The sequence below is a fragment of the Ramularia collo-cygni genome, assembly GCF_900074925.1.
Source record: "Ramularia collo-cygni strain URUG2 genome assembly, contig: RCC_scaffold07, whole genome shotgun sequence".
Taxonomy (NCBI): Eukaryota; Fungi; Ascomycota; class Dothideomycetes; order Mycosphaerellales; family Mycosphaerellaceae; genus Ramularia; species Ramularia collo-cygni.
Window position 1 is genome coordinate 219,534 of NW_019716261.1, and position 21,967 is coordinate 241,500.

General features: G+C 51.3%; 11 protein-coding genes; 5 read left to right on the forward strand and 6 right to left on the reverse strand.

Annotated features, from left to right (window-relative positions):
- Nucleotides 1-302: 302 nt before the first annotated feature.
- Nucleotides 303-1,220, forward strand: RCC_05051 (uncharacterized protein; the record flags this gene model as incomplete). XM_023770327.1 has 2 exons in its annotated part: nt 303-428; nt 540-1,220. The coding sequence occupies 2 exons, from the start codon at nt 303-305 to the stop codon at nt 1,218-1,220; spliced, it is 807 nt and encodes a 268-aa protein (XP_023626095.1).
- A 1,101-nt stretch (nt 1,221-2,321) lies between these two features.
- RCC_05052 (uncharacterized protein) lies at nt 2,322-3,363 on the reverse strand (the record flags this gene model as incomplete). XM_023770328.1 has 2 exons in its annotated part: nt 2,322-2,832; nt 2,882-3,363. 2 exons carry the CDS (start codon nt 3,361-3,363, stop codon nt 2,322-2,324), a joined length of 993 nt encoding a protein of 330 aa, XP_023626096.1.
- Nucleotides 3,364-4,296: 933 nt separating this feature from the next.
- RCC_05053 (uncharacterized protein) lies at nt 4,297-5,061 on the reverse strand (the record flags this gene model as incomplete). Its single annotated transcript, XM_023770329.1, has 1 exon — nt 4,297-5,061. The coding sequence occupies one exon, from the start codon at nt 5,059-5,061 to the stop codon at nt 4,297-4,299; it is 765 nt and encodes a 254-aa protein (XP_023626097.1).
- Nucleotides 5,062-5,473: 412 nt separating this feature from the next.
- RCC_05054 (related to protein kinase) lies at nt 5,474-6,888 on the reverse strand (the record flags this gene model as incomplete). XM_023770330.1 has 4 exons in its annotated part: nt 5,474-5,685; nt 5,760-5,925; nt 5,998-6,293; nt 6,354-6,888. 4 exons carry the CDS (start codon nt 6,886-6,888, stop codon nt 5,474-5,476), a joined length of 1,209 nt encoding a protein of 402 aa, XP_023626098.1.
- Nucleotides 6,889-7,852: 964 nt separating this feature from the next.
- RCC_05055 (uncharacterized protein) lies at nt 7,853-8,089 on the reverse strand (the record flags this gene model as incomplete). Its single annotated transcript, XM_023770331.1, has 1 exon — nt 7,853-8,089. One exon carries the CDS (start codon nt 8,087-8,089, stop codon nt 7,853-7,855), a length of 237 nt encoding a protein of 78 aa, XP_023626099.1.
- A 534-nt stretch (nt 8,090-8,623) lies between these two features.
- Nucleotides 8,624-9,919, reverse strand: RCC_05056 (uncharacterized protein; the record flags this gene model as incomplete). XM_023770332.1 has 3 exons in its annotated part: nt 8,624-8,721; nt 8,778-9,585; nt 9,635-9,919. The coding sequence occupies 3 exons, from the start codon at nt 9,917-9,919 to the stop codon at nt 8,624-8,626; spliced, it is 1,191 nt and encodes a 396-aa protein (XP_023626100.1).
- A 2,129-nt stretch (nt 9,920-12,048) lies between these two features.
- On the forward strand, nt 12,049-13,798 carry RCC_05057 (related to GABA transport protein; the record flags this gene model as incomplete). XM_023770333.1 has 3 exons in its annotated part: nt 12,049-12,164; nt 12,222-13,124; nt 13,177-13,798. The coding sequence occupies 3 exons, from the start codon at nt 12,049-12,051 to the stop codon at nt 13,796-13,798; spliced, it is 1,641 nt and encodes a 546-aa protein (XP_023626101.1).
- A 1,003-nt stretch (nt 13,799-14,801) lies between these two features.
- RCC_05058 (probable Methylthioribulose-1-phosphate dehydratase) lies at nt 14,802-15,632 on the reverse strand (the record flags this gene model as incomplete). XM_023770334.1 has 2 exons in its annotated part: nt 14,802-15,281; nt 15,381-15,632. 2 exons carry the CDS (start codon nt 15,630-15,632, stop codon nt 14,802-14,804), a joined length of 732 nt encoding a protein of 243 aa, XP_023626102.1.
- Nucleotides 15,633-16,234: 602 nt separating this feature from the next.
- On the forward strand, nt 16,235-17,302 carry RCC_05059 (related to alcohol dehydrogenase, class C; the record flags this gene model as incomplete). Its single annotated transcript, XM_023770335.1, has 1 exon — nt 16,235-17,302. The coding sequence occupies one exon, from the start codon at nt 16,235-16,237 to the stop codon at nt 17,300-17,302; it is 1,068 nt and encodes a 355-aa protein (XP_023626103.1).
- Nucleotides 17,303-18,570: 1,268 nt separating this feature from the next.
- Nucleotides 18,571-19,777, forward strand: RCC_05060 (uncharacterized protein; the record flags this gene model as incomplete). XM_023770336.1 has 2 exons in its annotated part: nt 18,571-18,642; nt 18,710-19,777. 2 exons carry the CDS (start codon nt 18,571-18,573, stop codon nt 19,775-19,777), a joined length of 1,140 nt encoding a protein of 379 aa, XP_023626104.1.
- A 685-nt stretch (nt 19,778-20,462) lies between these two features.
- On the forward strand, nt 20,463-21,888 carry RCC_05061 (uncharacterized protein; the record flags this gene model as incomplete). XM_023770337.1 has 2 exons in its annotated part: nt 20,463-20,729; nt 20,788-21,888. 2 exons carry the CDS (start codon nt 20,463-20,465, stop codon nt 21,886-21,888), a joined length of 1,368 nt encoding a protein of 455 aa, XP_023626105.1.
- Between the last annotated feature and the right edge of the window lie 79 nt (nt 21,889-21,967).

The following is a 21,967-nucleotide window of genomic DNA, read 5'->3' on the forward strand; positions in this document are numbered from 1 at the left end:
CTAGCTAGCCTACTAGCCCTAAGTAGGCGAGGTAGACTATAGGTCTAGCTAAGGAGCTAGACTTAAGCTCTTAGCTACTAGATGTTCTAAAATAGGTGAATTCTTATTAAATTTACTTAAGGGAAAATTCCTCGGCTATATAGTTCTGCCTAAGTCACGTGGCTACTTGAGCCTCAGGCATACATGCTCAGTTCTCAAGTGGAGACTTTGAGAACATAGCAAGAGGAGAAGCTCCTCCATGCTTCTTACCTCTTTGCACTCTATTCCTGAAGTACAAGGTTATTTTCATCGCCCATAATCCTATGGATAGTGACGACAGCTCTAAATGCCAACTTCCCATAGTCATCTACTGGCAACCCGATGGTGTACGGCAGAACATTGCAGCATCCTTTCAGAACTATGTTGGACGCATGGAGGATGGTCGGACTGTAGGCAAACTCCCCCGCGAACGGCCTACTTACACGATATACGAACATCGTTTATGCCACGCAGATCTCAAACTTCCGGACATCGCTAATTCTTTTGCCTACAACCCACAGGTTCTGAAGTATCCGCTCATTAATACAGAGGAAGCTTTGCAGTGTCTTCGCGCAGAAGGAGACCGCTATGTTCGTCTCGGGACTCACGAGAACCTAGTAACGTACAAGGGGTTCAATGGGAGCGGGCTGCTCCTTGAGTATTGCGAACAAGGAGGCTTACATGATGTGCTCGGAGGAGGATCTCTCGAATTGACCGATTCCCAGAAAGCGACCATTGGACAACAAATCGTTCGGTGCCTGATTCATCTCCACGACCATAACTTTATCCACTGCGATATCCATGCTCGTAACGTCTTCTTGACCTCTGGGCTGGTTGCAAAGATCGGAGATCTGCAAGGCCAATTATCGAGACCTGACGGCACCATCGAAATGGAGACTATGTCACAGGAGAATGCGAAATCGCGCCACCCACTCGCAGGCAAGGACGAATTCTCATGGAGAACAGATATCTTTGCCCTGGGAACACTTCTTTACCACCTCTGGCACGGGCATCTACCGTTTCCAGAACTGGATGAATTCGATGACGAGGACTTAATCCAAGCAAGATATCGGACAGGGCAATACCCTATCGACATGACCTCTGTGACAGATATCGACAGGGTAATTGGTAAATGCTGGAGTTCGAGATACGAAAGTATGAGAGAGGTTCTTAATGATATGCAAGACCTGAGTTTGGGATAGAAATTCAGGACGCTGTGAGCTTTGGTTTTCACATGAGTGAGCAAAATTCTGATCAACACTGGCGGTTGGGCCACAAATTTGAGTGCATGCACCAGCAAAAAACATCTGTCCGGGATCGAACAATACCATACAGAGATTGATGGCAAGATTTCAAGACCTCGCCTCATGGACAGCATGCTGCACGGCAAAAAGACAAAAAGAAAGGTCATATGATGAACATTTATGATTTCATCCAGGCTGTGAATGATGTTAGTCGACGAACGCAGGTCAAGGGCGAATGATCATTACGAACCTCGAACTGGAGACCTTCAGTGTGTTAGACTGACGTGATAACCACTGCAACATTGTTAGGAATGCCGCATGGAGTGGTCGGGTGGAGGATCTTACACTACACCATGAAACCGTCATGTGATCACATTGAGCTTCTTCGAATAAGCAATATATAGAGCAAACATACCGGCCGAGGTTAGGCCGTGGAAGAATCTTCTTCCATTGCCCCTTTTGTCAAATCACTTGACTCCCCAGCCTAGCATTACGATCCTATACCTGACGTCGTGGTATTGGTATTTACACGACGTAAGCACAGCTAGTCATATCTTACGCCGACTTCCATGGAGCATACCAAACCCCAACAGGAATCGTGAACGCCATATCAAGCCCTCGTTCGAAACCAAATACACAGGATTTGCTTCAACGAACAAGTCAGTGCAGCTATCTCGGACTTGCTGCACTTCACTATGCGCTCCGGGCGGCGTGCACGAGCGGGATTGAAAGAGAAGCCAAGCAATCTCGACGACTTTTGTACATTACTTTCCTTTGCACTTCTTCTTGCTTTCTGATCTATGCTGACAACAGAGCAGCATCTCGCTAACAACTCAATAGCATTCACAAGTCAGCCTCCAAAGCTTGTGGTTTACGTACGATATGCATGTTTTGTGTCGGTTCTCATCAATTTATCCGTGGATACCTACAACTTACCAGCTTTCTCGTGACATACCTAGGCTTTGGGTTCCAGAGCTTGTAGCTTCGCTATCGACTTGTAGACATGCTTGAAGTGAACTTGACCGTATCGCCTTGCGATACGATTAAAGGAGTCAGGTTTTAGTTGGATTGAAATGATCGAAGTTCGTCTGCGACATTCAAATTGTGTTCACGCTCTGCCACTTCGAGCGCAGTGTTCCCGCGTGAATCACGAATCGATGGGTCAGCGCCGCTCGCGATCAGAGTTCGAACAGCGCTCAATTGTCCCACTTTCGCAGCCTCGTGAAGTGCAGTGCCCAAGCCTACAACCCTGCGCACCTCATATGAGAAGACATGGTCTTGGTACATTATGGCATTAATATCGTTCTGGTGGCATTTTTGAAGGACCAGGCGGAAAATCGCGTCGTAGTCTTCTGGTATGTTCCGCCCGGCTGCCAAATGGAGGAGTTGACCTCGAAAGCTTGTAGTGGGAGGACAGTGTGTGAGCAATTGCTCAACTACTGAGTATCTTCCTTCCGCGACAGCAGTGGACAGAGGTGTGATGTCCATCTGGCAGGTTGCGTTTGGATCAGCTCCATTGCTTAGGAACCAAGCAATAAGAGCCTCGGATACATTCGCGAATATGGCAAATCTGAAGCACTTCATAAGCCAAAGCGTTATCGAAAATGCTTCGAACATACGATAGGAGTGGAGGAATGCACCACGCTTCTTCCTCATTGATGTTCCACCCATGCTTGAGGAACAGTGAGAGCAGCTGAAAAGACTCCTTTGTAATAGCGGCCTTTATAGCCCCAAGACTCACAGGCACGCCCACAGACAGAAGCATTTGCACCAAGTCCCCTCGACCAGCTTGGGCAGCTCTTGTCAAGCAGATCTGGATATCTTGGGGATTTGTGCCAGCTTGCAGCAGCTTTTGTATGCCTGCAGACGCACAGTCTGAATCGCCTGCCATACACATGGCTTCGATAACCCTGATGTCAGGGTCGGCGGACACAGGAAGCTGCGTTTCCACGCCAACGAATGACGGCGGTTCCCCAATGGGTTCAAACACTGGCAGCTCTCCTACTGGTGAATCGGTAGAGAATAATACGCGTTGCATCTCCGCATCATCGATAGCGAGTGATGTATTCATCGGAGTGGCGATGAGATATTTGTTATCCATGTCGGGGTGAGGATGGAGGAAGATTAAAACCGATTCGATGGGGACAAGGCAAGCTAGGTATACGTTCTACTAACAACATCGATATTGCGATGACCCTAACCCTAACCCTTCCAAGAGGTTAGGGTTCGAGGTATCGACATCATCGTCCTTTTCGATCACTACGGGGAAAAGCCATATATATTAGGTAATGTTGCAGTTAGAACATAGGCTATAGGCTATAGGCCAAATTTTGGCAAGCAGCAATGTTTAGCCAACGATGAAGCCTTAGAGACCCCACATGTGCTGTTGATGCTGGTGTTACAGGGGGAATATGAGCCAAGATTCCGGCTTGAGGTGAGATGATGACGATTCCAATACAGGCGTTCAGGTATCCGGTCGCCAGGTATTCCGGGACTGWCTCTGGCGGCCAGAAGGCACCTCCGACGCAGTCGATGGAAAAGCGAGCTAGACGAAATGAACATGATATCCGCGACTTCGTCGCTGCGTAGTCCTAGTTTGGAAATCGCTGGGCAGTATTCTGAAGCTCTTTGAGAAATAATCCCCTGAATTACATGCACTTTTTGCTTGAGTGGGAGGCCATGCCAAACTGAGCTTAATTGTGAGCCCTTTGCCTCTTCATGAGAATATACTTTTTTGACTCCACATCACCTTTCGCTCAGCATTTCTCCTTATCCAGATGCATGACTATTCGTAATGACTTGTTGCCTCCTTTCTACATGGTTCTCCTCTACTTACAATTCATTAAGCGTTCACATGAAGAACATAATCACTGGAGAAACATCAGATGCACGATGTCGCTGTGTCCGATGGAGAAGGTTATGCCATGAGCTTATCCTCTGAACGAATGCGACAGAGACACATCCAACAACGTAGCTCCGACAATTCCACCTCTCCTCCCACAAAGTCTGCGGCGCTCATCGAAAAGTATCCCCATCATTCATATCCTCTCCCCGAATACACCCCCCACTGCCCATCATCGCCCAATCTGAACGTCCAATCCTTCTCCCCTTTCATCAGCACATCTTTGAAACCATAGTCCTCCCCCGCTTCCTTCTCCTTGACCTTGGGTGCCAAATCACGAATAGCCTTCTTGTAGAATTCAGTCATTTCTTCCTCCGGAATACTGTTCCACAGGTTGAAACTAAGGAGATCCGCCGCGTCGGCTCCACGATACTCCAACAAAGTCAGCTTATTCTCATAAACGTCAACCACGAAACCATGTGCTGCTGCAGCCGTAACATCTCCCCCTCCACTGTGAGTAAGATTGAAAAACTCATTGACAGCTTCAACAATGTAGTGCCCCGTAGTGTACTTAGCAACTCCCCCCTGGTGAGTCTGACGATAAGGACAAATAACAACAGCTCCCACTTTACCAGCTTTGGCGCCATAATCCCCATTCGCAAGCTCAGGGACCCGCTCCTCCAGAATCTTCTTCGTGAATTCCTTAAGTGCAGGTCCCTGAACCTCTTTCGAAGGAAGCCAGTCCGATTCACGCGCTTCACCCTTTTCGTTCTGCTCAAACGTGACGTGAGCGTCGATGTGCGCGATGAAGCATTTCTTGTCTGAGAGTGGAATGTACACGCAAACGCAAGTCCGACAGCTATGCGTGCCGATTCGGGTGAGTGGGGGAGTGAAGTTGAGGAAGGGGGCTTTGAAGCAGCCGCCTTGGCCTTGTCTGAGATGGAGGTGTTCGATCATGTTGGGTTGAGGTAATGAGACTTTGCTTCTCCGGGGGATTCGCTGCCATCTTGTACTTCTTCTCCCAACGAGGCAAGCAATCTTTGGAATAGAGAAKAACTGTCATAGCGATTGCTCGTCTCTAAGGTGTCAAAGAATAGATAGCTGTAGATGCCAGGCCAAGAACTAGGTCTCGCAAAGAGCAGGTCTCACAAAGCAATGGTGTTTGCAATGAGACAAGAAGATTGGGCTATTCGTTTTGCGGAAGTTTCTTTGCAGCTCTCGAAGTCCACTTAGATGCCAAGCAGATCGAGCGCTAACAAATGTGAGGAGGGACACGGCATCCTCACATTCGAAATTTGCACATTTAGGCAAATATGTGCATATGGAGCGAAGAGACGTACCTAGGTAGCTAGCCATCGACAAGCACCGCTTAATCCTCTCTAACGACCTCTCCACTTTTGATCAAGTCATCCAGTAACCATTCATCCCAGTACAGACTTTCGCAGTCTTCGCGGGCTTTCGGATCCCATTGCAGCATCTTCCGCATAAAATCAATGAAGCACTTTTTCTCTTCGCCCTGGGTTTTTTGGTCCAATCGCTCCWGATTCCGATCCGGGATTGGGACCACACCTCTCCAAGTGCCTGCTTTCCAGCGTTAGAGAGTAATGACAGCTTTCAACTCGAGCAATAAGCAATGCAAACGTGATAAAACTAACCATGGGTATCCCAGTACTTGTCTGCTTTCTCGCCACACTGCCGTAGGAATTCCAATGGAGGTGGGCCCATGATGGCTATCATTTCTGCAAGGTGATGGGCCTCGGAATATCGTCCTTCTGAATCCTTAGGCACGAACAGACGGTCTGGCTGGAACAGATCCCATAGCTATCGCGAAAGTGATCATCGTTAGTCCTGAGTGTAGAGAGTGTGGTAGCCCAAGTCCATCTTAAAACTCACCACCATTGCAAATCCCCATATATCGACTGGATAGCTCCAAGGAAGCCCTAGTATGACTTCGGGTGCGCGATAGACATTAGGCATAATTCGATCCGTGTGTGTACAATCTCCGAATCTGCCTTCGCTCAGATCTGTTATCGACGGCTCTCCCTTTGTGAGCGGCATTGGTCTTGACATATAGATGGTGCGATCCTCGAGCTCTTTCCGTGGGCATGGGTGCTCCTGTTCGTTCTTTTCAAACTGGGCAAGTACGGAATCGTCGTGGATGCCGAGGAGCATGTTTGAGGGCTGAAGGTCTTTCATGCGTTAGTGGCAAACGCAGAAGCCGAAGCCAAGATAATTCCGGGACAGCTCACCGGTGTGGATTATTCTCGCTTCTTTGTGTAGGAATTGGAGGCCTGTAAGAATGCACCGTAATGCCTGCCGGACAAGTTCAGGGCTGAAACGTCCTTCTGAAGTCATCTCTCGCAGCTCGCCAAGACTCATTCCGAGCGGTTGATGTACGAGGCAGATGTGAGTGCCGTGCGGTCCCTTGAGTTCGAAAGAGTCGTACATCTTCCGCACATGATTTCGTCCTTGGTGGGAAGACTGTAGATTGTTGATCTCCTCATAGATGGGAAGTTCTCGATGGTATTTGGAGCAGTTGATGTACACCTTGACCGCGACATAGTCGTACTGTTTTTGAAGATCTTTACACAGCCAGACAGTTGATGCAGATCCAAAACCAAGCTTGCCGATGGTTCTGTAGCGGCCGTAGAGTGCCTCACCCAACTTGACAGGATAATAGTGCTTGGGCTTGTAGCCACTCAACGTCTCTTCTTCAAAGAGGTATGAAGGGTCTACTCGGTCAAAATGGGACGGCTTGTCCATACTCTCTCGCCCGTTTGACATGCCTGTCGGCGGGTTCGGCGCAGTCGTCTGATGTCGATGTCTGGTATGAAGGGTGGGTGAAAGCGAGCGAGCAAAGCTGATGCGTGAGTTCAATAGACGCACATTCTGGTATCGCACCGCGTACATTGGATGAAGCACACGGCGTCCAGCTGAGGACCGGCATGCACCCAATTTCGTAAGCTACGAAGCTGTCACCGTGTCAAGCGCCTGGGTTAGCTCTACGGAAGGAGCAGGCGCGCGCCTCGTTGCGGCCTCTGGAGGTTGACGCCCTATCGTCTAGAGAGCGCGAGCCAAGTCGCGACCTGGACTCGTTGTCCGCCGACTGAAGGAGATGCTGAAGTCTAACATATGTCTCGGATAGATCCGATAGTCTCAGAAGCACAGGCCCTCTGGCAAACGATGAAGAGCATGAGTCTTGGCAGTATGTGCTTTCTGAGACTACACCACCTCACCACCTCAACGACTGCGACGACGCGATCTGGCAGTTCAGACGAAAGTTCCCCTGCAAGATACTCCGCTGCTACGTACTAGATTCGCATAGGGCATGGATCACCCATACTGCGCGTCGAAAAGAGCAGGCGGCGGCAGGGTGGAACGACATGGCAACACAGTCTCTTTCCCAAGACGCATTGCCTCAATCTCAAGCGTGCGATTCTTCAGAATAAAGACTCCTACACACGTCGTTAGCGCCCATGTATATCCCTTCCAAGATCTACATCACACCGTACACAAGAACGTAAGACATCGCCAAGACAAACAACCACCTCGATATTTCCCAGAGTCAGCTATACCCTCTTTTTCGCACTCCATACCTTCCGTTCGAAGCCCGTAGAAGTTAACAGTAAGGTAACACGGAGAGCAGATACTCACTATCAAGTGGAATGTAAAAGGTAACTTCCAGCATCGAGTAGAATCGCCCAAGTCGAAAAGTCGCTCGCTCTTAATCGCTTTCCCAGCAATACCTCTAGAACAACAGTCCAATGAGCACCGCAATAGCAGAGATTGACTCCAGCCTAAGGGGTTCAAGAAGAGAAAGGGGCGCAGAAGCAATCTCAGAACTGCGAGAGATATGCTCGAGCATTCCGACACCGGGAAGTTCGATGCCTGGAGGGATACTGATCAGGGCAGGCTGGCGCGTGAGGGAGCGGTTGGAAGGCGTGTCGCTCTCTTCGAATGATGTCGCTAGCTTGGACACTTCCATCGTGTCGGTTGAAGAGATGGACCGGTGGTGTCTGGTAGTGAAGTAGTCGGGGCCGAAGAGAGAGGGCACGTGGAATGGATTGGGTGGAACACTAATAACGCTTGGCATCTGACACAAACACCCTCTCACCAGCGGAATGTCATGCCGTGAATTACCTTTTCGTGCGACGACAAAGGTTGCGTGTACTGGTCACCCTCAGTACTGCCGGCCTTGATAATCTGACGCAGGAAGCCTTGTGAGCAGATCACGCCGAGTCGATGCGACAGACACGCCCTGTCGTACATGTTCATGAGACTAGGCCCCATCTTTCCCTCTCACTTAGATACTGCCGAGACAGCAGTCCAGTGGCAATCAGAGTAGCAATGAGACACACTCAATGAGAAGAGAGCAGTCAGGTAGTAGGAGCGAAGAGACAAACGAAATTTTGGAAAAGACTAAAAGAAACAACTCGCACAAACTACCTTCTCACACCTCGCTTTTCCCGCAGCGGCACTAGCTGCGTGCGCTCCTCACCTGTCATCCTCCATCTCGATGTCAGCGTCGAGGTGTGTTCAAGGACAGCCCTGTGTGCGAAGGCGGTGCGTAAATCTTCTCAACGCTACTGTCATTCTGCGGGGTTCGTTCGTATCCTGCTAGAGAATAGTCGGTCAACATCTATACGCAAGTCACATTGATGAACATCGCTTACAGTAATTCATAACGCCCAGCTGCTCATCCTCGTACTCCTCATCAATTGCTGGAGCTCCAGCTAGAACCTGCCTAGCATTGCCAGCAGGCTTCTTTCGCGAGCCACTCTGCCCGACACTACCGTCTCTCCGCTTACGCTTGGCGGGCACCGGGTACTGATATTCCTCATTGAGTGGAGGACGGACCTCCAGATGCTCGGGGAGAGTCCAGGTGGACCGAATCTGAGCGATTTCGTCCGCCGAGACAGGAATACGTTCCACATACTGGGAGTCCAGATACTCCCGATCGCTGACATGTTTCTTCGGAAAGTCCGCCTTGTATTGCTCGCCATGCGCCTCGCGAGCATGGCGCTTGAGCGCCTTGAAGTCCTTGAAGAGCTTCAAGTTTCCACGGTGCTGATTGGTGCCGCAGCCGACGACAAAGCAAGAGAGAGCCTCATACTGGCCGTTGATCTTGAAGATGTTGGGCGCCAAATTCGGCAGTGGCTGGGCGAAGCCGTGATTCTTCGGCGTCGACTGAGCTGTCTTGCGAACAGCTTTTGCTGGAGTTCGCGGTTCCGGCTCAGCACCGAGAGTACGCCGCCGCTCCTGCGAGCGAACTGGCCGTAATTCAGTGTCTTCAGGCTCCTGATAGTCTCCGGAATGTTCAGACTCTTCATCGTCTCCGGTGTCTTCGCGAGGGTCATCGTCTCCAGGGTCTTCGCGGGGTTGATCGTCTCCAGCGTCCCCACGCTCTTCATCGTCCTCAGAACCGACACTCGATGCCCGGGACCTGGGCAGAACCGTATCATTGGCTTCGCTTTTCATCTCCTATGGAAGTCAGTACTAGATATCAGGGGTTTCCAGCCTTCGCACTCACCCAGAGCACTTTCGTAGTCTCCTTGACTGTCTCCGTTGCTTCTTCGAGCTGCTCTTTCAACTCGTACACATTCAACTTCTGTTGCTCCCTCCTTTCCCATGTAGCCTCGTAGTCGCGCTCGTGGGCTTCTGCTTTCCGTGCAGTCAGAAGCTTTGTATTGTGCAGCTCTTTGGCCTCCGCGAGCTTCTCTTCCATCTCCTCTACTGCATCGCCCTGGGCGGTGGCCTCCTGTCGTGCTTTCYCTGCAGGAGCCTTACAGGCATTTCTGTCCGGGGTGTCGTTCATTGTAGCGGGTGGGAGTGTGGGTCTTCGATGCCGATGTTGCAGAGCCGAGGGTGAGGAGGAAGCTCGAATTCTCGTAGCGTAGTTGTGGAAGTGGGAGTGGGAGTGGGAGGAACAACCCGTGCCAAGACATATGTAAGATCAGAAAAGTGCTCTGACCAGCTGAAGATCCCTTTGATGAGGCCGCATGACTGGCAGACCACCTCTAAGAAGCAAGACGAAGCTCAACAGACAGAAAGCGTAGCGAAGAGCATCTTGGAACCGATGCCGTGGGTAGGCATGGTCCCGCAATACCGCTACACATGTAGCACGTTGGTAAACATCACAGCAGCGGGTGCTCCTGCGCATCGATTGCTGGAGCAGGAGGCTCGATCGTGTCCCGCAGCGACTCAAGGAACTGACTGGATAGTGCCCGATTGACAAGGAACAGAGTAGAGCTGAAAGTACTCGTTGGAGCCAAGCCTTGATCCAGCGCCTGCAATGTGCTTTGGTCCTCCAATCGAGCAGGCGAGTGGAGATGCAACGCCTGTACTGCAAGACTTACAAACAGCAAAGCGGCTTGAATGGATGCCTCGACCGACAAAGTACAGCCACGGATGAGATTACACCCGCGAGAAGCGGTCGGAAGCCTCCTGGATGTTCTCAGCGCCATAGTGGCGGATGCCTGTGTCGAGTGTGGCATGCCCAGAAGAATCGGGTAGAAATGGTGCTCCAAAGGCATTGTTGGCGTCCTCGAATAATCCAATACCAAGCCCAGTGTTCTCCGGTTGAAGCATGCTCCGGGTAGAGCGTGCCCTTTGATCAATGTGGCTTTCTTTGTTCTATTGCTGGGAGAAGGATCCTCTGCAGCACGAACGAAGCAATGCGCTCTTCTCAATGGTCCAAGAACTCAACATCTAGGGTATGAATCACAGCCCTGATGCTTGCTAGAATGGTAGCTCCATGATTTCTCTCACTCCGCCGTGCTTGAGCACATTTACGATGCTCTTGAGCTTTCCAGCGAGGGGCATAGGGAGGAAGAGAAAGAGAGAGGTCGCAAACCTTGCCAGCAATGGCGGGCACCATGGCCAATGAACTTGGATGTCAAGTTTTACACTTATACCCAGAGCAGCGCCTTCCTTTCCACGGCAAAAGACTCAAAGTTTAGATTGAGGTGCAAGACATGCAGCTCGGACTCCAGCCAGGTACCCGGGTTCAAGAACGAGGGAAAGACCAACCAAAGCCAGTCTTTAGCACCGCGCGGACCGCCGCTATGCCATTGGAATGCCGATGGTGTTCTTTTCTTCACGTCTGCGGTGTAAATAAGCATCTCCGGCCAAGAAGGTACCGTGGTCGTGGTCAAGCAGCTCAGGAACCTTGATCTGGCCAGATTCTTTAATGACGTGCAATCTCGGACACGCCGCCTGCCCGACTTGATACTCGATACTCCATCGGCGCAGTGGGTGGTTGAGGATGGTGAGATGAAGTGGGCGTTGAAAGCTGCAAGGATGTTTGATGCCCAGAGCTTTGACCATGCGTTCCTTGCAATGGCGGTCTTGGTATCGTCTTGGTGTTGCTTGGAAATGAAGTAAGCCTCCTGTCTTCCATCTCGACAGACATCACTCATCACCTGGATCCACTGCTACGCCAGCGCCGATGCTGCAGCTTGCCAATGAATGTACGCTTGCTCGTGTGACGTTTACGCCACCGGAGGATCGGCGTTGACCGAAGGCGAGGCCTCGATGATGATGACCGCGCATTTGTGCATCTCACCTCGAAATGCCGGCGAGGCTCTGGTAAAGTAACCTACTCGGTGGCCTCCGCTTCGAGCACCAGAAATAGAATAACCCGACTCGAGGGATGAGAAGGGGCAGGAGAAGAGACCCGACGGTTGAATTCATCGTCACCGTCTGTGCCTTCCTCGTTCCTCCCCCGCGGCCATAAACTTTCACGCCCACGTGCCTTGGCGTTCCTGAGCCCACTTTTTGATCTGCCCTGTTTCTTCTTCTGTTCTTTCAGCACAACGAAACAGCAAGAACGAACGATAGCGTTGAATACACACCATTACGAGGCCTCTTGATGGAATTCAAGCACGAGTTCTTCTGCCTTTTACAAAAAGACATTCGATAGGAGATTGATTACAGGAAAGAAGCATGTCCCAAGCCGCCGACTCGGCAACCCTTGCGCTGCTGGGAAAGAAACAAGTCTTGAAGCGTCGCTTTGGTCTTGGCACATTATTCGCTTTTGCAGTCTGCGAGCTCATCACATGGTATTGCCTCTCTCTCCAATCATGTACATCACACAATCGAAGCTAACTCCACAACAGGGAAACCGTCCTCGCAATCTTCTCCCAAGCCTTTGAAAATGGTGGCCCAGCAGGAGCAGTCTATGGATTCATCATCGCCTGGTCCTCGACGCTATCAGTCTACACGGTAATCTCAGAGTTGGCCAGCATGGCCCMTATCGCGGGAGGTCAATACTACTGGGTCTTCATAATGGCTCCTCCAAAATGGAAGACCGTCTGTAGCTATGTGGTTGGTTGGTTAACTACACTCGCCTGGATTGCTACGGTGGCCACCGAGACCCTCTTCGCCGGCACCATCATCCAAGGAATGCTGGTGATTGACTATCCTTACGAGGCCAAACTTTGGCAGGGCACATTACTGACTTGGGCGGTGATTTTGGGGTGTGTCTTTATCAATGTCGTGATTCCCAATTGGTTGCCCCGATTCGAGGCATTCATTCTAGTCTTCCATCTGGTGGGATTCGTTGCCATTCTTACTACACTGTGGGTCATGACCACCTCATATGGGTCCGCAGAAAGTGTATGGATGACTTCCTTGAATCAAGGCAATTGGCCTACTCAAGGCATCAGTTATTGCGTTGGATTTCTTGGCAATGTAGCGACGTTTGTTGGAGCTGATGCATCTGTTCACCTTGCGGAAGAGGTGGAGAATGCTGCCAAGAACATCCCGAGAGCTATCCTGGCTGCCATGCTCATCAATGGAGCGGTTGGGATGGCTATGATGGTGACCATTCTCTACTGCTTGGGAGACGTTGAAAGCGTGCTGGGAACCAAGACTGGCTTCCCATTTATCCAGATTTTCTTGAACAGTGTCAGAAACGTGGCAGGAACAACAGTAATGGTGGCCATCATCTGTGGATTAACATGGGCCTGCGCAATGGGCATCACCACAACGGCCTCGAGAATGACCTGGTCTTTCGCTCGGCAAGTTCCTCATCCCTTCCCAACACAAGAAATCTTCTAACTCCCCCAACAGTGACCGCGGTCTCCCCTTTTCCAAATACCTCAGCCGAGTGGATACTCGAACAAAAGTCCCCGTCATAGCCTGCTTAACGGCAACTTCAATCGCAGCACTCCTAACTCTCATCTACGTTGGATCAGCAACAGCATTCAGCGACGTCATCTCCCTGACCATCACCGGTTTCTACGGCTCCTACTTCCTCCCCGCAGCATTCCTCCTTTACCATCGCTGTAAAGGGCACATTCTCCCTGCAGGCAGCGACGCCTCCCTTCAATCTCAGGCATGGAAGGAAGATTCCCCCTCCTCGGACGACAATTCCCATGGTATCGCACAAATACCACTCATCTGGGGACCCTGGCATCTTCCCGGGATTTTGGGGATTGTTAATAATGCGTATGCATGCGTGTATATGATTTTTGTGATTTTCTGGTCCGTGTGGCCGCCTGCGACGCCGGTGAAGGCTTCTACGATGAATTATTCGGTGGTTGTTACGGGTGGCGTGATGATTTTGAGTGCGGTGTGGTATTATGTGGGTGGGAGGAAGGAGTATAAAGGTCCCTTGATTGATGAGGAGGTTCGAGAGGTTTTGAGGGGAGGGAGTGTTGTTTTGGAAGAGGGAGAGAAGAGTAAGGTATAAGGGAGGGTTGTCTTGATGGCCATGTTGTATGAAATGTCGGACTTGTCTGGCCAGCCATTGCTGAGCGACATTCTCAGCTACAAAGGTGATGAGGATCTTCCCAAGCTCGCTGGAGCCTGGATCGACGAAGTTGGGGGAAGAACCGAGAACTTCTCAGCAAGCATCTCTTTGTGAACCAAAAAATGGATACATATAGGCAGGAAGCATCTCTGTTACCGACACAATCCTCCATCCATCCATCCATCCATCCACCCATCAAACATCAAAAGTGGACCCGACCACCTCCAAACACACCATCCCAAAAAAACCCACTCATGAACGAACAACAATACCACCACCTCCTCATTCTCATATACCTCTACATCAACCAACCCAAAAGTCTTGACCAACAAGACCTTTCCAACCTCAATTCTCTAACATCGAAATTCCTCGCCACAAAAGTGTCCGACAAGGTCAAGAATTTGGGACTAACGATACAAGAAGCAGAGGACCGTGAAGGACTATGTAGATTCGTGATGCAGATTCAGAGGGAGAGGCATGGAATCCAAACTCCAGAGGATCCGTGGGGATCGGAGGCGAAGATTCTGGTAAGGAAGATTGTGGTGGGGAGTGTGTGTGTCGCTTTGATGGGGTTTGCGGTGGGGAATGCGGTGGGGTATTCTTGGGTTTAAAGGAGGAGCGGGGGTGTTTTGATTGTGGGTGTTGGAAGAGATGTGGGGAGTCTTCTTTCTCATCGGCGGATTTCGCGTCTATGCTGATTGTCCCCGGGGAAAATACTTAGCGAGCGAGTCTAGGAAATTTTTCTGTTTTCGGAGTGGAGCGCGCTGTTTTCCTCTCTCGGTTTGGGATATCGCTGTTGTTTATTTGAGGTGCTCGATGGATGAAGGCCGTGAATGTCAATCTACAATTTATGACATGTACGGTTACTACATGTACTTGTCAGCAATGCTGCAGGAAGAGAGCGTAAGAAACGCATTCACGGACCTGATTCCATCCTTCCATTTCAAGTCCACTTCAAACCCATCTTGTGCATCTCAACGGCCAACTGAAAGAGATAATCCAAACTCTCACACTGCGTCTTGGCCTGCGCAACATCCTTTCCCCACACATACAGTCCATGTCTCCTAACCAGCACCGCACACGTCTCCGGCCACTCCTCGATCGCCTTTTCCWACGTCTCCTTCAAATCCTCCTCATGCGCCGTATTCTCAATAATCGGAATTCGCAAAGTATCAAAGTATCCCAAATTGCCCATCTTCCTCCCTCCTTCGGCAATCTCCGAGCTTCCCGTACCACCGCGAGAAATCCCTTTGATCTGTTCGATTTCTTTGATAGCGAAGGAATCCTGGGGACCTTGGAGGCCCGCCTCACAGATCAATGTAACGAGGACCGCCCATTGGGAATGGGTGTGAATGCAGCATGAAGCCCCGCGATGCGTGAAAGCGGCCATGAAGAGAGGCGTGCAGGCCGAGGGTTTGAGATCCTACCTTTGCGCTTCAGCCGCCTACTCATTCCTACCATGGGGATATATATCATGGATATATATCTACCTATGAATATATGTATGAGATGTGATGTTTACCTGTGGACGTCGAATGTACTCTTTAGAAGCATAATCCATGACGAAGATATCGGTGGGTTTCATGAGCTCTTTCTGCACGCCTGAGGGTGCGAGGAAGACGTGTTCGTCCCGTTTGATGGAAATTCCCCCGCCCGTGCCTGTGACCCAGCCATGGCCGTAGAATTGGTAGCAGAGGGTGCAGATGTGGTTGGCTGGGTGGAGGGGATCGGAGGAGGTGACGAGGGCGTCGTTGGAGGATGAAGACGAGGACATGTTGGTGGGTTGGGAGGATGTCCACCTGCTGTTGTCACGGCCGTGAGTTAGATGGAATCCAAATTGCCGGATCGGCGGCTAAATTTGGAAAACGTTATCTTGATCTTCATGTTCAACCTTCTTCTTCCCTGTCATCTCCATTGTTTACTTCCCATCATGTACTTCGTACATCCGCCCTTTTGATCATCTCCGATCCATTCAGCATTGTTTTGTGGACCGCCGACGCRGCAGCGCAAAACCCACAACCGAGACGACTCCCGTCACCACGATGTCACCCAGTGGCGACTTTTTCCTTCCGCGGGCATCTACACAAATCATCGCGTCTGGATAGCACATACACCATGCCTCCCTAGGAGTTAGGAGTTAAGCGGCTGTCTCTGACTGATGATAGATGGCAATGCGGCATCTGGAAGACTTTTTCCAATGGCGCTGCAGACGGATGCTTGCGGAAATCTAGACTTTCTACGTCATGAGTGGATTCCTTTGGTAGGTATATCAGAGACATCTGCAAGGTAAGTTCCTCTGTTCCATTCCACATAGTATCTCTGCATCTTCAAATTTCTGTTCTCGTACATCCWCCACCTTCAAAAGAACAACCCACAATGTCGGAAGAGATCAAATTCGAGGGCTGGTGCGGCCTGGACGCCGACTCCGCAAAGGGAAACATGAAATGGCAAACCTACGAAGCCAAGACATGGGAGGAGACGGACATTGACATTGAAATCTCCCACTGCGGAGTCTGTGGAAGTGATCTCCACACTYTACGCGACGGATGGGGCGAGGTTCCTCGTCCATCGGTCGTCGGACATGAAATCGTCGGCAAGGCCATCCGAGTCGGCAAGAATGTCAAAAAGGGCATCAAGGAAGGTGACCGAGTCGGAGTGGGTGCCCAGGTCAAGGCATGCCTCAAACCCGACTGTGAGATGTGCTCGGCGGGGATTGAGAACCATTGCCAGAATGAGTTTGTCCAAGCGTATGGGATGAAGTATCCGGATGGGAAGATTGCACAGGGTGGATATGCGAAGTACTGGAGAGGGAACAGTCACTTTGTCTTCCCAATTCCCGACGAAATTCCCTCGAGTCAATGTGCGCCCATGTTATGCGGGGGCGTGACGACCTACGCGCCGTTGAAGAGGCATGGCTGCGGACCCGGCAAGAAGGTCGGTGTAGTGGGAATTGGTGGACTCGGTCACTTTGCCCTCTTATGGGCAAAGGCACTCGGAGCCGACAAAGTGGTCGCCATTTCCCGCAGCCGTAGCAAGGAGGAAGACGCACGAAAACTCGGAGCCGACGAATTCATAGCCACGGATGAGGAAGGGTGGGAATCGAAGAACGCCGGCTCGCTGGATATTGTCATCTCGACGGTCTCCTCGCCCAAGATGCCCATGCAGGGCTACCTCGGTCTGATGGCTTTCCGAGGCGTCTTCGTACAGCTAGGACTGCCTGAAGACCCTCTTCCTGCTTTTGCTGCTGCGGCGCTTATTATGAAAGAGGTCAAACTTACTGGCAGCTTGGTCGGTTCTCCCGGCGAAATCGAGGAGATGTTGCAGTTGGCTGCGGAGAAGAAGGTCCAGGCGTGGATTCAGGAGCGGCCGATGAAGGATGCCAACCAGACGCTCAAGGACTYCGAGGCTGGGAAGCCACGGTATAGATATTGTTTGGTCAATTAGATCGGTGGATGGATGGATTCACTGAGGGTTGGCTATTGCTGGGATGGGATGAAGGATGGCGTACCCAGGCGTTTCCTATAAAGATGTACGAAGCGGCAATGATGCAATGTAATGAATCAAAGCAGATGGACCATGAATGCGCTTCGATGACATTTGATACCATCCACAGCTGCCCAACGCATTGAATTTTGCAGGTCGTTGTCATCAATTCGTTGAAACAAGCATGGAAGCTCATGCATGCAAAGTACAGGACGCCAAGCCTGCCATTGTTCCCGTCTATTCTCCAGTCGTTCCGCATGTTACCTGGGATTGGCCTTGGACGGGCATCTTCCATCATCGCAATAATGGAACCCTTGAACTTTCCGCCTCCCACCAAGCATCTCAAACATCGGATGACTCATTTTACCTGATCAAAAATCATAACRAAAAGAGTCGTCCCTGCGTTCCCTCGACGACGCGATCGATGCGGCGCGTGGGAGGACCATGCGGGATTTCTCATCGGCGGGACGGGAGGAATCCACCACACGATGCGAACCACGGCATTGGCAGCGCATAAGGTAGGCGCCAACTCCGTCCGACGCGACGGGTGAAAACGGCACTGTTTCCCATCATCGGCAGCGAAGAAGGATAATATCATCATCCATGGAACATCACGCCACGACTTCTCAAACTCGATGCGCATGAATCAATCTGGCTTCCGTCAACAAAGTCGCTCGCTCGCTCGCTAATCATGAATCGAACCGTGCGCCTCGTCGGTCATTTGTCKACTTCGGCTCTGGAATCTCGACATATCAAGGCCCCTAATCTCTCCCGGGTTAGTCCAGGCACATATTGCCCCCATCTCAGCAAATCACAACAAACAGCCAAGTCTCACCAGTCCGCACGTGGGAAAGGGATTAAGCTTTCCTTCCAGCCCGTTTGTAGAAAGGTTTGTTCGGCGAGTAAGATTACGAATGGCAAGCCGCAACGCCTTCTCAAGCCCCGTCCGCCCCGCTCCAGAGCGACTTCCAGAAATGGGGTTGCAATTTCACGCCCGGGCAGGCACAGGATCATGATTATCGACCAGGGCACACTCTCGGCAAAATCTCCCCTGGACGTTGCATCGAGTATATATGTATCGTGAGCCACCCCAGCTCTCTTCTCTTGAAAGTCACCCACAGAATTTTAATTCCCTCGTTTATATTACTTTTCTGCAGGCTCGCCAGCTTTCTTTGCATCAATACAGATAATCACTCGTTTAGTATCTGTTTGATCAAATTAATCCCAAAATGAAGTCCTTCGCCACCATCATGTTCGCCTCGGGCGCTCTTGCCGCCATGGCACCACCGGCATACGCGCCTGTATGTTTTACATGAAGCTATTCGAGAAGAAGAAGAATCATTACTGATTGTTGATTCGTCAAAAAAGGCCCCAGCTGTTTACCCCAGCGAACACAAGACCCCAGCCGTCTACGCTCCTTACCCTACCGGCGGCCATTCATCCAGCAGCAGCAAGCCCCACGAGTCAGCTCCATACCCCTACTCGAGCAGCAGCGCGAAGGAAACTTCTTCCACCAAGTCGGCTGAGAAGCCCTCTTCCACCTCCACCGAACACGCCCCAGTCTACGTTACCAAGACATATGAGCATGAGACCATGAAGCCCTCTGTTGTCACCACCCACGAAGCCAAGACTTACACGAAAGTTGAGACGGAGGTTCACTCCATTCCTGTCTATGGACATGCTTCCGAGTCTTCCAAGGTCATGGTCCACCCTACCACCTACCCTGCCGAGTCCTCCAAGACGAAGGTTGTGGTTCACCCTACTACCTACCCTGCGGAATCCTCCAAGACGGAGGTCATGGTCCACCCTACCACCTACCCAGCAGAGTCTTCCAAGACGGAGGTCATGGTCCACCCCACCACCTACCCAGCACAGTCCTCCAACACCGAGACCGCCACGGAGCACGTTTACCTCACTGTCTCCGCACCAGCAGTGTGCGTCCCAGTTCCCGAGCAAACCGTCACCGTGACCGAATCGATCAAGATCACCATCACGGCACCCGCATCCAACGGCCCCACCGCACCTGTCTACAACATGCCCACCGCACCCGCATACTCCAAGCCTTCCTCTCCAGTAGCAGGCGGTAACATGCYTTCCGCCCCAGCATACTCCAAGCCTTCTTCTCCCGTCGCAGGCGGCAACATGCCTTCGGCTCCAGTCTACAACTCGCCATCTTCCCCCGTCGAGGCTCCTAAGCAGACCGTCGTCGTCACTCCCATCCAATACACCCCTGCTCCTACCGGCAGCTACGTTCCCGTCTCCCCAATGTCTCCCCCAACCTACAACAACGCCCCACCGGCCGCCAACGGCACCGCTAGCAACTCTCCCATGAAGCCTACATACTCTGCTCCGGCACAGTACACTGGTGCGGGTGTCAAGACCGCTGGTGCTGGATTCGGAGCTCTTGCCATGGCTTTCTTCGCTCTTGCTTTGTAGATGATGATGGAGATGGAGATGGAGATGGAGATTTGTTCCTGATTGATGATGACGTTTTGTGTTGATTGGATCTGGTGAGGATTTGAATCTAATTACTTTAAAATTAGATGATGTTTCGAACCCATCACAAGATACTTTTTTCTACCCTGCTTGCGTGTGCATTGGGAATTTAGCGATTGCGTTTTTTTTTTCTCTTCTGATGGAATAGCTTGCTTGGGGCATGCTTGGATGTGAATGTGTTGTTCCATACGCAGTGTATATTGTTACCTTATTGAGATGGATTTCAGGAGTGATGCAAGGAATGCACAACGAATAACTACCTAGTGATTCACTTTTGCCTTTGAAACGTGGATCGTCTGGGTGAATTGTACACATTGTGAAGATTCTTTCTGTCCATCGACGAGGTCAGAAAGTGGTGGAGGACTCAAGAGTGAACATGCTCAAATCTGTCCTCATGTGATCCATTTAGGCAGCCGTGCGGACCGCCGACCGCCGATCGCGAAAGCATAAACTTTGCGGATCAACGATTAGCTCAGTTTACATCGCGTTCCTCCCTTGACAACGCCGCAAACATCCACCGTTCATTCCACCGCACATCACTCCTTCCGCTCACCGCCAGCGATGGAAGCGCACCCCAAGCACTCGCGCCGCCACGTCCGCTGAAGAGGGAATAAATCCAACGAAAATGCCGCGTCTCRTCCGCAAAACGCCTTTGATTGAGCGCATCAAAGCCTGGCTCGATCCCTACGATTTCCTACTCTGGATTGCGGAGGAAATCAATGATGATGCATATGATGAGTGGCTGAAACTGTGGGCAACACCGATTGGATTGGGGTTGAATGTGATTTTCATCCTCGCGCGGGGATCCAGTGTGTCGGGTAGAGGAAGGGGTGGTGGGGATGATGTCTTTGGGGATGGCGGAGATATGGGCAGTGGCTGGTTGGCTTGGGTGGTGAGTGACAAGGACATGAATTGGCATGTGAGCATCCCCCACTGACTTTACTTGATAGTGTTCCTTTGCCATTCAACTCCTCACCCTCGTGTGTCTCGTCAACACTCTCTACGTCTTCTTTCGCCTGCGAAGCTATCGTCTGTTCGAGCAACCGGTAGACATTCCCCCGGGAACCCGCTCGGCGCATCGAGTGCGGGTGGATAGCTCGCCTGCTTCCTCGTCGCCGCTGCGATATCTCCACAATGTCATCACCTCCGCCACCGCATCCGCCCGCGCCTACCCCGATGCGGAGAGGGAGGTGTGGGAGATTAATGTGTGGGATCCCAAGCCCTTCAACCTCTCCATCTTCACCCTCTTCTCGCCTGGACATGTGCTGGTCTACTGCCTCCTCTTACCTCCAACCAAGATGGATCAAAGACCTTCCGTCACCGTCGCCACCGCCATTGCCTTTGCGGCACTGCTCACTCTTCAACTGTGGYTGTTACAATCATCCTTTTCCCAGCAGTCCAAAGACACGGCTCTGGTGCATGGAGAAGTCATGAACGAGTACGATACCAAATACGTCCGACCCAATCTCAACCACCCGGTTCGCGATGTTGGAATCCAGACTCGCGAGAGTGCCATGACTCCCCGCGGTACCAAGACGAGAGAAGTCGACATTTACACCCCGACCACCATCATCAAACGCGCTTTCAAGACCAACCCCAACACCAACTATGCAAGCCAATACGATCCGGATAACCTCGCATCGAAGCCATCGAGGCCATCATCGWCAAGACGAGAATCAAGTTTTCCAGGACCATCAGGTTTCACGCCTGAGCCCACCTTTGCAGACACTCCTTCAAAAGGCTACACGAATGCCTACACGCAGTCTGCACTTTCCCGACCCGTCACTACGGACCTGACATCTCCCCTCAAATCCCATCACGAGAGATTACGCGAACGTAGTCCGACGAAAGGCGATGGGGGAAGTTTGGGCGTGTATTCCCACGCCGCCAGTCCGTTGCGAAAGGTTGCTAGCAGCAATCAACTTTTGCGAGGACGTGAGTCACGGGGAGGAGGAGCATCGGGGTTAGGGACGCCTTTGAAGAGGACCGGTACGTCTGGAATCATACCTCTGGAAGACGCGCGGCGAAGGAGGGAGACTGGTAGATTTTAGTCGTCTTGTAATTTATTCCGATGCATTACGTCATAAACATCAGCACTTCCAATTGACTGCATGTTCCTTTCAATCTCAC